Source organism: Protopterus annectens, chromosome 10.part0, assembly GCF_019279795.1.
Source record: "Protopterus annectens isolate FY-2018-M chromosome 10.part0, PAN1.0, whole genome shotgun sequence".
Lineage (NCBI taxonomy): Eukaryota > Metazoa > Chordata > Ceratodontiformes > Protopteridae > Protopterus > Protopterus annectens.
Window position 1 is genome coordinate 1218046403 of NC_056744.1, and position 15626 is coordinate 1218062028.

At 43.7% G+C, this 15626-nt stretch overlaps 1 protein-coding gene across 1 annotated transcript in view; it reads left to right on the forward strand.

Annotated features, from left to right (window-relative positions):
* The window catches only part of ECHDC2 (enoyl-CoA hydratase domain containing 2), a gene marked incomplete in the record, with an annotated part of 851050 nt that overhangs the window by 746896 nt on the left and 88528 nt on the right, over positions 1-15626 (forward strand). The window contains 1 exon segment of the mRNA XM_044085957.1: positions 523-570. Coding sequence (XP_043941892.1) covers positions 523-570 — 48 coding nt within the window.

Sequence of the window (15626 nt, forward strand, 5' to 3'; positions counted from 1 at the left end):
AGTATTAACAGAGTTTCTTTGGGTTCTGTTAGCTGATGTATCACACAGGAGTTTCTTTGGATTCTGTGTTAGTTATATCACAGAAGAGTTTGAGTTCTGTATTAGTTGAAATGTCAGAGGAGTTTCTTTGGGTACTGTGTTGGTTGATGTGTCAGAGAGGAGTGTGTGTTTAAAATGTCACAGAGGAGTTTTTCTGAGCTCTGTCTCAGTAATGATGTAGCTGAATTTTGCTGATCACAGAAGTGAGATGCTGCACTCTTGTGTAAGGGTTTGTGTGGATGGAATCTCTTAGATGTAATGTTCCTCCCATGCAGGAATGCCATAACTTAATTATATGAATTCTAGCAAGAAATTCCTTTCATATCTTTTATAACCCCAGCTTTATGCTTTACTTTTTGATGAAGTAGATTCTTTCACACTCTTACCAAAAATAATTTATTATGTTTAGTTTTAAAAAATGTAGGCACATAAAAGCGAGTTAAACTAAGTGACATTAAAATAAATTTTTATTTTGTTTTGTAGGTGGATATTACTTCTGGAATGGCAATTGAACATATGTGCTACACTCGGGTATGTCTCTAAGTACTTGTCACTCCTGATGATGGCTCTGATGCATGTATTTTGCTCAAGTATACAGATGTAATTTAATATTAGAAATGACAGAATCACTAGGATAGGGGTTGACCATATAACTAGCTCATACTGATGCTCCCAACTGACCTTATGACTGAGAATAAGGCCAAGAAGAGGTCACCAGAATTAACTGGCTGCTTTGAGATAATCTGTAGTTAGCCCTAGTGACCGTTTTTATTTGTAGATGCTGGTTCTAGTCAGGCATGGGCAAACTACGGCCCGGGGGCCACATGCGGCCCATTAAACGTTTTGATTCGGCCCACCAAACTTGAAAACATTTAATAAATTAACCTTGTTAATGTTTCATTTCCCCTGCAATTCTGATGTTTCCTCACTAGATGGGCACTGTAGACCCAAGAAAAGGAAAGTGGACAGAGAATGTCGAGTGTTCAATAAGGAGTGGACAACTAAATATTTTTTCACTGAACACCGATCATCTGCTGTTTGCCTGATATGCCAAGAAACTGTGGCGGTTTTTAAAGAGTATAATATTAGCCGTCACTTTGCCACAAAGCACGCTAATTATGCTAGCAAGCTCTCAACAAAAGAACGGGAAGCTGCTGCTGAGAAGGTGGCAGCTAATTTGAAGGCTCAGCACCGGGGAAACAAATTGAATAAAAGGAACAGGACAAGTACATCTGCATCTCCTACCGTTTTTGAAAAAAAAAGACAGTCAGGAGGAGAGTGATGGTGATATCCTGAAGGATAACAGAACTTTCAGTGCTTTAAAATAAAATGGTCATTTATTTGATTTTCAGTGTTTAAAGACTCATTTCGAAGTCAGAGATTTTATTGTAATGCTTTTCTTCATTTTCATTGGAAATTAAAGCACATGTTTTCTCCGTATCCCAAGATGTGTATTTTTCCCCCAATGAGGTGATGTTTTCAAAGCATGCCATCTATCTGCTCCTGTTCCGGCCCCTTTGTCAAATGTTAGAACTCAATGTGGCCCACGAATCAAAAAGTTTGCCCACCCAATCTAGATGGTGTAAAAGTGTATATATTATGAGTATAATTGCAGCGATGTATACATTCAGAAGCCAAATCTACTTCCATTTCAGAGCTCCATGAGGATCCTAGTCATGCTGGTTGTACACCTGTAATGCACTTGGGTTCTCAGTTGCCACTATCCTTCATGTTTGTGCATAAAATCCTAACAGTGATCTAAGATGTAAATTAAATAATATGGCAGCATTCAGCACATTGCCAGATTTTTATATTCATAACGGTCTCCTCCTGATCTATTCTGGGTTTGTGTTACAGCAGATAACTCCTCCTGTTTTCAGTGGATATCCTTCCTTATCACTGTTGCAGTATTCATCACTCTTGGAATATCCCGTCAATGGTAGCCAAATGTCCAGCCTGCATACCAAAGCCTTTGCACCTACAAGGTGCCATACATCAAATATGTCATATGTACAAAGCATAAGGTACATATGTGCCCTGTTGGGGTCTCTTCCTTCCTTTTACGTTTGTGTACATGTCATCCCACAAGGAATGAATGTGGGAGTTAGATCCCCCATAAAGATAGACATGAAAAGTGCCTTTTTTTGTTTCGGTGCTACACACAGTGTGAGATTTGTCAAGCATTTGTCTGTAAGACAGTACAGTTGAGTCATCTCTCTCTCTATTTGGGGAACTAGCAGTTGAAGATTTTGGCTGCCGAGTCCGCCCACTCTGATATTCAGCCACCCCTTAAGAAGAAAGTCAAAAAGGGGGGGGGCGTATTAACACTGCTGCTGTATAGCCTCCAATGTCCGCTTTCTCCCACAGCCCATTTGGAAGCTGACACATAGCTGTCTACCCATATGTCCACTGAGGCTGTGCCTATGTCTGGTACATATGTGGAGGGGAAACCATGACTGATTATATCAAAACAGCCTGGAGGGATTCCCTAAATGCTTAGAGGAAGGGCCTGGTACCCTCATTGAGTCTAGACAGGGGTCTGACCTAGATTTGTAAAGCTGATGTTCCTTTAAAAAAAAAGATGAAGACCAGGCACGTGGCCCCTGCACCTTAGGTTCCCCTCAAAGAAAGGCAGAATTCTACTGGGGGGGGGGGGCTTTTCAGTGCTGTTATGGCTTTTAAGCCCCTTCAGGGATAATGTCTTCATGCTTCTTTTCCCTGGCTTCCACTCCTTCCAAATATCCTCAGGACTCTGATTCATCTGATGAAGAGTTGGACTCTGGTGAGGAGTCATTAGCTTACTTTCTACAAGAACCACTCTCGTCCTGCCCTGGGGTCTGAAAAAGAGGAGGCTTTACCTTCTGACTCCCCTATGGAAGAACTGTCCTTTGGAGATACGGTGAACTGTCCTTTGGAGATACGGTGGTTTATATGATGGAATATTTTAAGTGGGCCTGTTCACAGGTTTCTGATGAAAAAAAATGATATGAACTCTTGCAAATAGAATCTTCTCAGCCTTCTGCAGTCTCTCCAGAACTGGATGCCTTTTTTGATACTTTCACTGCGGTGTCTCAGGCCCCTGATTCTTGTATCCTGCCCCTAAAAAGGACAGGTTCTATAATTTTCCTGAAGGTCAAACATTTTTGTATAAAAGCCCTTACTAAGTTCCTGCTGCTGTTTCTGTACCCACTGATAAATGATCCAAGTTGCTGTCTTCTCTAAGCTTTTACCCTTTGATAAGAACAGCTGTACCATGGCAGGTGTGGTAAAAAAAAATAGTATATACTTCTGCTGCCAGCTATTAATTACTAGACCCATATGACTAGGTATGTCTTGTCTCTTCTTTCCAAACTTGAGAGCATTCTAGCTGATTTGCTTGATTCAGAGGGTAAGACCTCTGTCTTTTCAATTTTTGAGCTCTGATTCTCAGGTGGCTTGTCATTCTCTTAAATGCAGTTATGATGCTGCTGATGCCTCCTCTAAGGCAGCTGCATTTGGATCTGTTATGAGGAGGTGTTCTTTTTTGCATTCTAGGCTCTGCCTGAATACATCAATGCCAGATTATTAAAACTCCCCCTTAGACAACCAGAATCTTTTTGGACTGTTACTACTGAATTGTTAAAGACACTACAGGATAAAGGTAAAGTTGTGCAAGATTTGAAATGAATCTTTGATGTTAAGTTGTCCTATCTCACCTTCGTTTCTTGCTGGTTGGGATCGGAGCCGATCCTCTGATCCAACTCAGCCATCTTCTATAGCTCGAGAGCTGTCTACTGGCTCAAGGCTACCCCTTATCCCATGATGCCTAGCGCTAGCTACCCAGATCTCATTTGCCGCTTCAGCTGCTAGGTGTCGTTCCTACTGACTCATGCTCGTATAAGTTTCCTATTGAACTGTTTTTTGTCAGATTAGTCCTTTTTCTGGGAGTTTGTTTAAATTGTAGTACTCTAACTTGTGTTAGTTTAGTGTATTGGTAGTCCTTTCCCTTAGAACTCATTTAAATTAGAGAGTTCTCCCCCTCCCCTATCCCTTCTTGTAGGTTAGTGTTTAGTTTAAGCCTTTCCTTCTATCTTATTGTTAGGTAGCTGTTTAAGTTAGAGGCTTCCTAGTTTTAAAAAAAAAAAAAAAACAATCTTTAGCTGTAGTATACTGTGTTTTTGCCTTTTGTTGTTAGTGTTGTGGTATTTTGTTACCGCTGTTCGGCCAAAAAGTCAGTGTCGTATCTTTTAGGCATTTTGTTGGATATGTCTAAAGAATCCAAGGTGTCTGGATTCAAGAAGTGTGACTCATGCTGTCAGAAAATGTCTCTGACAGATGGGCACACTTCTTGCATCTATTGCTTAGGCGCAGTGTACCTGCAGGACTCTTGTTCTTTATGCTGTGCATTTAGCCCAAGAGTTCTGCAGGAGTGCAAAAATAAGCTTATTCTGAGGTGTCTTCTTAAGCCCCAGGATTCACTGGCCAAGGCTCAGCCTGTGAAATCCCCAAAACCGACCAAATTGTCGGCTCCAAGCTCGGAGCCATCATTGGTCCAAACTTCACCTGCTACTTCGGTTCCGGTCGGAACCGAGGAGACCATCTCCCCGTTGGCTCCATCAGTATCTTCGGAGCTGTCGCAGAGCCACAAGAGGCTGAGGTCCCCTTTTCTGGAATCCATACATTCGGCTCCTCGGTCACCCCTGCTGCAGAGTGAGCGCAGTCACAGATTTTCCCACTCCTCTCAGTCCTCTAGGCTCTCGGATCATGACGTGGAGAGAGTGGTCAGTAGGTTGCTGAAGTTGCAGGCACTTGCCAAGATGTTGTCCAGCCCTCCTCAACAGGTGTCTGCTCCGTCCACTTCTATCGATATTCCTCCTCCAACTCCATTGAGCTCGGAGCCGGAGTTCATTGGGGTTAGAGTTGTGGAACCATCAGCTCCAATAACTATTTCTCCTTCGGTTCCATCGTCGGCTCAGATTCCCTCGATGGTCCCGTCCATCGAGGGATCATGGCGCCGAGGCTCCCTTGTCGGCTCTGAGGGGGTGAGTGGCATTGGACCCTTGTCCGATCCCGTTCTCCCTCTCGGAGCTTCGGTGCAGGTGAGCTTGGCTCCTACATCGGCCTCGGAGCCGTCTCCCTCAGTGTGGAGAAGGATTCCTATTTCCTCTGAACCGGAGCCTTCTCTGCATCGTGGCAGGGATGCCTTCAATGTCATGAGGAGTGTGCTGTCCACTGAGTCAGCTTCACGTTCGACCCCACCGGCTCCGTCCTCTGTAGTGCCTGCGTCAACCTCTGCTCCTCCTCCAGACCCCAAGTGTGGGGAATCGGCGCTCCAGGGCACCCCATTGGGTGTTTCCTCTTCTTCCGAGGCCTCTCCTGATCATTTAGAGGAGCCCCCTCGGAAGAAGTTCAAGAGGAAGCACATTGACTCCCCTGAGTCTGTCACGTCTGATACAGACTTAGATGAATCGGAAGTGTCCCCGAGATCCCCCTCTGAAAATGTTTCCTTCTCGGACATCCTAGAAATGCTTAAGCAGAAGGGGGAACTGGAATCCCCTAGCCCCTACCGAGGATGAGTCTGTATTCCTGGATGCGTTCGGTTCCCGACCTTCCACCTCCTGGGTTTCTCCGCCTTTCGATCCATTCATGTCAGTGGTGGCTCGAAAGGCTTGGTCAGCCCCAGATACAGTGGAACCAACCCCGAGGAGACCCGGCAAGTTTATCACTGCACCCCTTGATAAGCAGTTCCTTACCAAAGGTGTTCCTGTGGATGCCATGGTGGAAGCAGCAGCCACTAAGAAAGAGTTAGCGGAAACTTCTTCGTCTGTCCATCCTCGAGTCCAGGACTATGGATAGATACGGGAAGCAAATGTTTGCTTCAGCTACCTTTTCTATGAGGTCACTGAATTACTTATGCCATTTTACCCGGCTTCAGAGGGATCTCCTTAAAGAGCTTGGAGATGCCCTTCAAGATCCATCAGCTGAAGGGGCTCAAGCTAAAGTGGCTTCTCAGCTGGCGACCCTTAATTCTGTAGTCAACTGCTCAATGAGGCTCATTTCCTATGCAGCCGATGGTGTGAGTAGAGCCGCAGGTACAGGCGTGGCCCTTAGGAGACGTGCATGGATGCGGCTGTGTAATTTTGCGGAACCCTTTAGAGCGTCATTCACCAACACCCCCTTTGATGGTTCCTTTTTCTTTGGACCACAGTCTGACTAAGTGTGAAGAAGAAGGCAAGACTCTTTTTGCCGTGGGAGTCTGTTTTTCCACTTTTTCCAGACCATACCCCAAGGGTCAGAAGAAGAGTGGTAAAATGTGGTTTCGAAAATCCCAGGGAGCCTCGCCTGACACATGTAGTGATTTTTCCTCCAGGGGCAGGGGAGGAAACAACAACAGACACCGCCCTCATGGCAGAGGGGGTCCGCAGAACCAGGGCAGCAGAGAATCCTTCTCTGAGAAGCCCTTCCAACATCCCTGAAGGGTTGCCCGGCTGCCCGACTCTGGAGGCAGTCGGGGGAAGACTATCACTGTACCCAAAAGCCTGTCAGAATTTAACGCAAGACAAATGGGTACACAATTGTATCCAGAGGTTACAGAATTCCCTTCTTTCAACCCCCCTTACCATCAAGCAAATCCCTTCCAGATGTTCCACCCCATCTGAGGGACCAAGCAGTCATAGAAGTTTCAAAACTGCTAGAAAAAAGTCATCCAGGAAGTCCCGGCAGACCAACACAGATCCGGAACTTACTCAAGGTTCTTTTTGGTACCAAAAAAAGACAGGGGACTGGAGACCGATTCTGGATCTCAGCAGACTTAAACAAGTCTGTTTAAAGAACAAAGTTTTGGATGGTCACACTATAGTCCATTCTACCCTTTCTGGGTCAGGACAATCTGATGTGCTCCATAGATCTCCAGGATGCGTACTATCACATCAAAATGGACAGGCACTCCAGGAGATTCCTTCGCTTCCGGCTGGGAGCCAGTCATTACCAGTTCAGAGCTCTGCCCTTTGGTCTCACCACAGCCCCCCAGGGTGTTCAAATGTATAGCAGTGGTCACGGCTCACCTGAGACATTGAGGATTCCAGGTGTTTCCATATTTAGACTGGCTCCTTACTGCTACTACCAGGCATCAACTTCTACAAACCAGGGACTACACAATCACAATTTGCTCCCAGCTAGGCATTACAATAAACTTTGAAAAATCTGCCTTGTTGCCCTGTCAATCTGTTACCTATATAGAAGCAGAATTAGACACAAGGAGTATGTCCGCAAGGCTACTGCCAGACAGGGTGACCACAATTCGTCAGCAAGTACAAATTCTAGTGCAGTGCAAAAGGGTCCAAGTCAGATTGGTCCTTCAAACTCTGGGTTCCATGGCAGCAGCGATTCTTCTAATCCCTCTGACCCACTTTCACATGAGAATCCTTCAGTGGCTTCTGTTCACACAGTGGTCTTTTCAACAGCTGCCCATGTCTCACATGATCATGATTACAGAAACATACAAAAGGCACCTTTCCTGGTGGATGGTCTCCCCACTAGTGTCTCAGGGCAGACCAATCATTCAGCCCCCTCCGGTTGCCACAGCGACCACAGATGCCTCCCTGATAGGGGGGGGGGGCATTATCAGGGCAGGACAGTCCAAGGCACTTGGCAGCCTCACGAGTACCATCTGCACATAAACATCTTAGAAATGAAAGCCGTGCAGCTCTTCAGGACTCTCTCCCTTCTGGGACCATTGCAATTCAAATGGACAACATGTCAGTGGTGTGGTACATCAACAAGCAGGGCAGAACCAGGTCCTACCCCCTATGTCGAGAAGCACTCAGACTCTGGCAGTGGGTGTTCTCCTCCCAATGATATCTGATTGCGACACACATCCCTGGATGGACCAACGTCATAGCGGACAGGCTCAGCAGAGCTATTCTCATGCCTCACGAGAGGTCTCTGAATCAGGTAGTTGCGGATCTGATCTTCCGCAAGTGGGGACAGCCTTGCTGCGATCTTTTTGCCACCCCTTTCAACAGCAAATGCAGCAACTACTACTCCTTTCTTCCACTTCCCGGTCACTCTCCCAGAGACGCTCTAGTCCACGATTGGCCTCAGGGACTTCTTTATTCCTTCCCTCCGTTTCCTCTTGTACCGGAAATCGTACAGAAAGCTATTTCATTGGGTTGCAAAATTATCCTCATTGCCCCCTACTGGCCTCGACAGATATGGTTCCTGTTCCTGCACCGTTACCTTCTCAAGCAGCCCTGGACTCTGGATCCTATTCCGGAACTGCTGATTCATCAGTCAGGTGGGCTGCATCAATCCCTCAAAACACTCCAGCTCACAGCTTGGTTGCTCCACTTCCAACTCTAGCCAGGCTTCCCAGCATTTCCCTGGCTGTTCGTGAGATTATTGTCTCCTCTCACAAATCCGCCACTAGAAAGACTTATGCTAGCAAATGGAAACATTTTTCTTGTTGGGCAGAGGCTAGGAACATAGATCCCTTTTCAGCCCCAGTACACGAAATCTTGGAGTTCCCAGCAGAACTTTTTCATTCTGGGTCCGCTTCTGCTACAGTCAGAGTTCAATTGGCGGCCATCTCTAACTTTCATGTTGGGTTGTCTAATTTAAACATTGTCTCATAAGCTGTGTAAAGCTTTTCTCAGAGAGACTACTCTCCTTAGGTCCCCAGTGAGAGATTCCCCCTCCTCCTTGGGACCTTCATTTGGTACTAACCTCCTTAATTATGCCCCCTTTTGAACCGGCAGCATCCTGCTCCATTAAGTTTCTATCTTGGAAAACTCTCTTTCTGGTAGCTATTACTTCAGCCAGACGCGTCTCTGAACTTCAGGCACTAAGTGTTCATCCTCCGTACTTAGTTTTTCCTAAGGACAGGGTTGCTCTGAGGACTAATCCCTCTTTCCTTCCGAAAGTTTGCTCAGAAAATCTGAACCAATCTATCGACCTCCCTGTGTTTCCTAACCACACCAACAAGGCAGAATACAAATTACACCAAATGGATGTTCATAGACAATTGCGTTTTTACCTGCATAGAACGAAGGATATAAGGAAGTCGGACCAACTTTTCCTTTCCTATGCTCAGGGCAAACAAGGTCTCCCCGTTTCCAAAGTGACCTTATCCAGGTGGTTGTCTCACATTATTACCTTCATCTATCAACTGAGAAACAAAGAGTTGCCTATCAAACAGAAAGATCATTCTACTAGGGCCTTGGCCACCTCTGTAGCCTTCCAGTCTAGATTGCCCATGGACTCTGTGCAGCTGCTACGTGGGCAAAGCCTCATACCTTTATTTCTCATTACAAGTTAGATATGGTCTCCAGAAGTAGAGCTAGCTTTGGTTCCACTGTTCTGAAAAGTCTGTTCCAATGAGCCACCCAGGATTGTAAGTGCTAGGGACGCTGTCCCAACCAGCAAGAAACAAAGGCGAGATAGACAACTTAAAGAAGTTATGTACCTACCATAACGTTCCATGTTAGTTGTCTTCATCTCGCCTTCTTTCTTGCATCCCCCCTCCATCCCCCTGTCCTATTGGACCGAGAGGAGTTCAGGTTTCACTGGCTGAGTGTTCTTTGGTTTGTTTCCTCTACTGACTTAGAGAGTATGACAGGTATGCTCAACCTTTTGCTTGGAGGGATTCATTATATAGCTATGGCTGGGGTTAGCTATTTCAAATGAGATCTGGGTAGCTAGCGCTAGGCAACATGGGATAAGGGATAGCCTCGAGTCAGTAAACAGCTCTCAAGCTATAGAAGATGGCCGAGTCGGAGCCGAGGATCGGCTCCGATCCCAACCAGCAAGAAAGAAGGCGAGATGAAGACAACTAACATGGAACGTTATGGTAGGTACATAACTTCTTTTTTCTCCTGTTCCTAGATTTCAGATAAATTATTCATCTCAACCGCCTTCTGTCTGAAGGTGGCCTAGACGGCCTTCTGGGAGCAGGAGGGCTTCTAGGAGAGTTTTTCCAGACATGCCTTCTCAGTGTTTTCTAAGGGCCAGAAGCCGCCTTTCCCAGAAAAATCTTCATATATTTGACATTCAGCCACTCATACCCCTCTGCTGGATTCCTTTGTTCCTCATGTTGACTTTCTTTTCCTGTTTGGCAACAGATAAACACAAATGCTTAGGTGCTTCCCATTATCCAGAATGGTCATTTTATGATCTGAAATTAACCTCCTCTACTCTCAAGGCTTTCCTCAACTGCCTCCTTGTCATCTCCCACATTTTCCTTTGGTTCTTCAGATCTGGTGGTACAGGGAACCATTTAGCCCGTCTTCTCTTCTCATCAAGGAAAATGTTTTTATTCCAGGATGTTTCTGGCTTATTCTAGACCTGTCCTCTGTCAAGGTTCTCTCTCTCATGATATTGTCTCTTCACACAAGTTTCCCTCTGTTGCTTCCTCAAGCTTTTCTGGTATCCCTGAATATGAAGGGCTTTTATATAGACATTCTTATTCCCTTTCTCTTTAGGAAGTTTTTGTTTCTCTGTTTCTTTCTCTCATCATTTTTCTGCTTTGTCTTTTGATCTTTCTGCAGCTGAAATGGTCTTTGCCAAACGTCTGCCCCCTGTGGTAGCCTTATGCAGACTTCAAGGAATTCAAATAATCCCTTACTTGGACAGCCTGTTGATTCAAGCTCCATCTCAGCAGCTTCTGTTTCAGGCTATTCAGTTCACTGTGCTGCTTGTATACAGTGATGGGAGTAATCTATTACAATAAGTAATATATTACTGTAATATATTACAATTTCTAGTAACTAGTAATATAACTAGTTACTTTTTCAAAATAGTAACTAGTAATAGTAATATATTACTTTTTTTAGTAACTTAAATGTGAGTTACTTTTGAGTTACTTTTGCTTAAACCAGTGGTTCTCAACATGGGTGATATAGCCTCCTAAAGAGGGATGTGAAACTTCCGGGGAATAGTAATCAGATGTTAGGAGGTAATAGACACTTTGAAGTGGCAATTTGGATAAAACAATTACAACATAATTTTGGCATAACTCCTAGCACGTAGCATTCATAATAGATTATTAGAATTAGTCTAGAGTAAAATTTACTTAATTCTTTTAGCACTGCAAGGAGGTGAAAGCTAATGATGACCAGACTCCAGCCCTGCCCTGGTACTCTGGGATTCTTACCCACTAAAACATCCCCTAACACTTGACAGTTGTAGTCTGCCAGCGATCATATCCTTACCTCGTAGTATAATAAATGGAACGGGTTCTTCATACCACCATCAGTAAAAATCAAACTCATCAGTTGAGCACCCGATGCCCCAAACCACTGTACCAAGCAGGATGCTTCAAGTGGATCTATGATTAACCAACTTTTGTCCTGACAATAGTTTGTTCTATTTAAAATTCTTTTCAGGTTTAGATTTTTAGTTGCTGAAAATAGACAAAATGTGATAGGTGTTTATAGGTCTTGTGCTGTTGGCTGATTTGGTTTAATTATCTGTGAGACTCTAGCTATAAAGATTAGTTTTCTTCTTCTCCTTTCAGCTGTGCCCATTAGGGATCACCACGGTGGATCATCAGTCTGCAGAACATGTGGCAGTGGAGTTTTACATTGTTGAGTTGCCAGTCCAGCATTCAACCTTCTTCAGAAGGCACACACATGCACACATTCATACCTAAAGCCAACTTAGAATGTCTAATTCACCTGCAGCATGTCTTGGGAATGTAAGAGGAAACCAGAACACATTGAGGAAACCCACTTGAACACAGGGAGTGTAGATCATAGTGTGTGTGTGTTGTACTTTTAAAGCCACTGTAGTTCATGGGCACATGCACAGAAAGTACTGAGATGCTGAGCCATGGGCTCAAGCTCAATGACAGGAAATGTATAGTTATCCCTTTTGGGGAAAAAACATGTGCCCATGAATTGCCACATAGGTGGCAGTACACTAAACACCAAAAGTGTGATAAGAGACTTTGGGACACAGGCGGATAGTGGTCTCACCTTCAATAACAACATTACCACAACAGTCAGGAAATCCTTCTATGTGTCACACCTCATCACTAAGGGCTTTTCATCTGGAAAAAAGGTCATTGTCTCACTGTACTCATCCCTCATTAGACCCATTATAGAATACAGTGCCCCATTTGGTATGTACCTCTCAAGACATCTGCAACAACTGGAAAGGCCGCAGAAATACCTCACTAAAAGAATCGCAGGCCTAAAGCAGATGCCCTTTGCTGACCGCCTTAAACTCCAGCTATAGTCTGTCGCATGTCATCTACTCCGAGGTGATCTCTGCTTAACATACAAGGCCATGTCAAACCCAGAGCTGTTGGACATGCTACACTTAAAGAAATCCCAATCCCTCAGAACCACACGCCCCAGGGATCTAAACCTTGTCATCACAATAAACAAAACATGCTGGAGGGAATATGTTTCTGACCCAGAGACTCTCCAGACTCTGGAATAGACTGCCCAGACATGTCAAGCAGAGTGCCTCTTTGGCCCTCTTCAAAAAGAACCTTGATGATTGGATGGGAGAAAGGAAATTCATCCCGGGGATCATGTTAGTCGCCCTGCTAGACATGGGTCCAGGGAAGTAAATAGTGTGGGAAGAAATAGCCACGGAATTTGTATTTGCTAGGCTTGTATAGGCCCTAGGGCCGATAGCCTAGTACCATCCTATGAATGTGCAAGCAGAGTGCCATTTTGTGTAAGCAGCTGTAGTGAAAGCATGTATGTGTATGGCAGTCAGTCAGTTAGCTAGTTTGCTTAAGTTTTATGTTCCAGTCATGCATCCTGATGTGTTTGTGTGTAATAAATATCTTAAATGAACATCCAAACTTTGTCATCTTATTTGAATACACAAGACGAGTGACATGTTGCCAGAATGGGATCCAAAGTCAAAACTTCTTAAAATCATGAGGCGCACAGTCAGAAATGGAGGAATATACAAGAGTGGCTCAAATGACTGCAAACGACTTGTAAACAGGTCAGAAAATATTTCCAGGTTCTTAAACTCATTTAAATGATTTTTCCCTCAGTGCATATAAAGCAAAGCATTCCAAACAAATTAGTGAATAAACAAAATGTTTAAAATTGAGACATACTGTAAAAAGCACTTGAAATAATTACGAAAACATTTGAAACAATATCAGAATCATATAAAATGTTGAAAAAAAGAGAAAACTATTTTTTCATGTCCTCCTTTTTCACATTAACTAAAGCTATTCAAAGTATCTAAAATTTGCAAAGTGTTGGCAGTGTGTGCAGTATTACAGTACAGTCTTTTCAGAGAGTACAGTTATTTCAGAGAGTCTGTTGTACAGCTGAATATAATTACAAGTGCTTGGTGTGTTTGACACTTATTTGGCATGGCAGAGAGATTTCACAGACCTGATTAGCTTGTGTTCCATAATAATACTGCTGAAAACTGGAGAGTGTTTGCTTAAGAATGTTATTTTCATACAGGTTGCTTTCTGATAAAGACGAACATACAAAAACATTTATTCTGCTCAATTTAGCTGGTTCAGAAGCCATTGAGAGAGACCATTAATTTGTGTATGCACCTGCTGTTTATGCAGAGGAGGAGGAAGACTGTCATATTGTGATACAGGTTGAAACGTGGGAAGACTGTGCAACCCTCAAATTAATATTATAGTAGAAAGGCACTATTTTACACAAGATCAAAAGCCTGGTGAAACTTTTGCAGCATATATAACTGACTTGAGAAACAAGTCAAAAACATGCAGATTTGGTGATCTGAGAGATGAGTTGATAAAATATAAGCTTGTGTGTGGTGTTAATGATGCAGCGAGAAAGATTTTGCTTTGAGACAGTGATTTAACTTTAAGCAAAAACACAGAGATTTGGCAGCTATACGATCTTATAGAAAAGTACACAAATATGCTTATGTATGACAAGAACATGCTTGCAGCTCCTTCCAGCATGAATGTTGATAGCATGCAGCACACTACGGCTGACATTTGGACCCATCAGAATTGTAGTTTCTTTGGTGTCACCACCCACTGGATCAGCTGTGACACACTTCAAAGAAAATCAGCTACTTTGCCATACTGCAGATTACAGGAAAGGCATACATATGATCTCATAGCATCAACTCTTGAGAGCATTCCCATCAAGTACAAGATAGATCAAAAGGTGTGTGCAACAATTACTGACAATGGCAGCAATTTTGAAAAGGCTTTCACTGTCTTCTCAGAATGTGAGAGATCTGAGACTACAAGCATTCTGTCCCAAGATGAGGATGATGATGGTGAAGTGATTTACAACAGCGTGAAAGTCGTGCTGAGTCAGTCAGGGCAAAGCAGGAACACCTATTCACTGACTCCCCATCTGAGATGTGCAGCACATACATTGAATCTAGTTGCAGTGCATGATGCTGAATCTGCTTGTGGTGATAAACAGTATAAAAAGATCAAGCGAAGCACCGTGGCCAAGTGCTATGCTGTTTGGAACAAGGCTAGTCACAGCACCCAAGCTGCTGAGGTGGCTTGAAATAAGTGTGATCTGGCATTGATTATTCCCAATGCAACACAATGGAATCCCACTTTCTACGCGATGGAGAGAATTCATCTCATTGCAACTCAAGGTGAAGGTTTGCTGAATGAGATACGTGAACAGATTGGAATTGTTATCTTCAGGCCTGCAGAAATTACCTTTGTTGCTGAGTTTGTGCAAGCAATGCAACCCCTGGCAATGGCTCTGAACATCTTGCAGTCAGAGTTGAAAACCTTCATGGGAATCCTGATCTCCACCATTACGTGCCTGAAAAACAAGTTGTCCGAAGTCAGGCAGTCTGTGAAGCTTGTTGTGCCACTAGTTGATGCTCTTCTTAAAGGAATTGAGGCTTGGTTCAATCACCTTCTGGAGCATGAAGAGCTCATTCTGGCTGGAATAGTGCATCCACAGTTCCATTTGCGATGGATGGACATTGAAGAGCAGAAACTCAGAGGCAAGGCTCTGCTCCTTGATGCCATGCAGAAACTGGATGAACCTGCACATGGGTCATCTGAAGCTTCTGCATTAACTGCCAAAGACAATTTCAAAGACTCGATGAAAGCCAATGTTAGCATATCTTCTAAGGTGGACATGTATCTGGCTGACCCTTCCAGAGAAATATCTTGTCTCAACAGTTACCCTATAGTCAAGAAGATGTTGAGTCTTGGTGGACAAGTGCTGACTGCAAGAAGAAATAGACTCACTGAGGAACACTTTGAAAAGTTACTCCTTCGAGCCGACAGAAATGTGTAGTAATTGTGAATAATTATATAAAGTGATGTTTTGGTTGACGTTGTGTTAACAGTCTTGTTAGACTTTTATATGACATTTTCTGTAAGCATTTTTGCATCCTCAACATTTGTCTTGGCAGATTAGCCTAATGTTCATTTGTTGAAAATTTGATGGGTTGTAACTTATGAGTCTTGTGTTGCTGGCTGTGTGTACTATGGTTTAAGTATTATATTGTGCCTCTCTAACTGTAAAGACTAGTCTGTGAGACTTTGTAAACTGGAAAATGCTATTCATCATTATTTCAACACTGTGTATACAACTTTAATACACTCATATTCATGTGCAGTAAGCATGTATTCCTCACACACAAGTAACGACATGTAT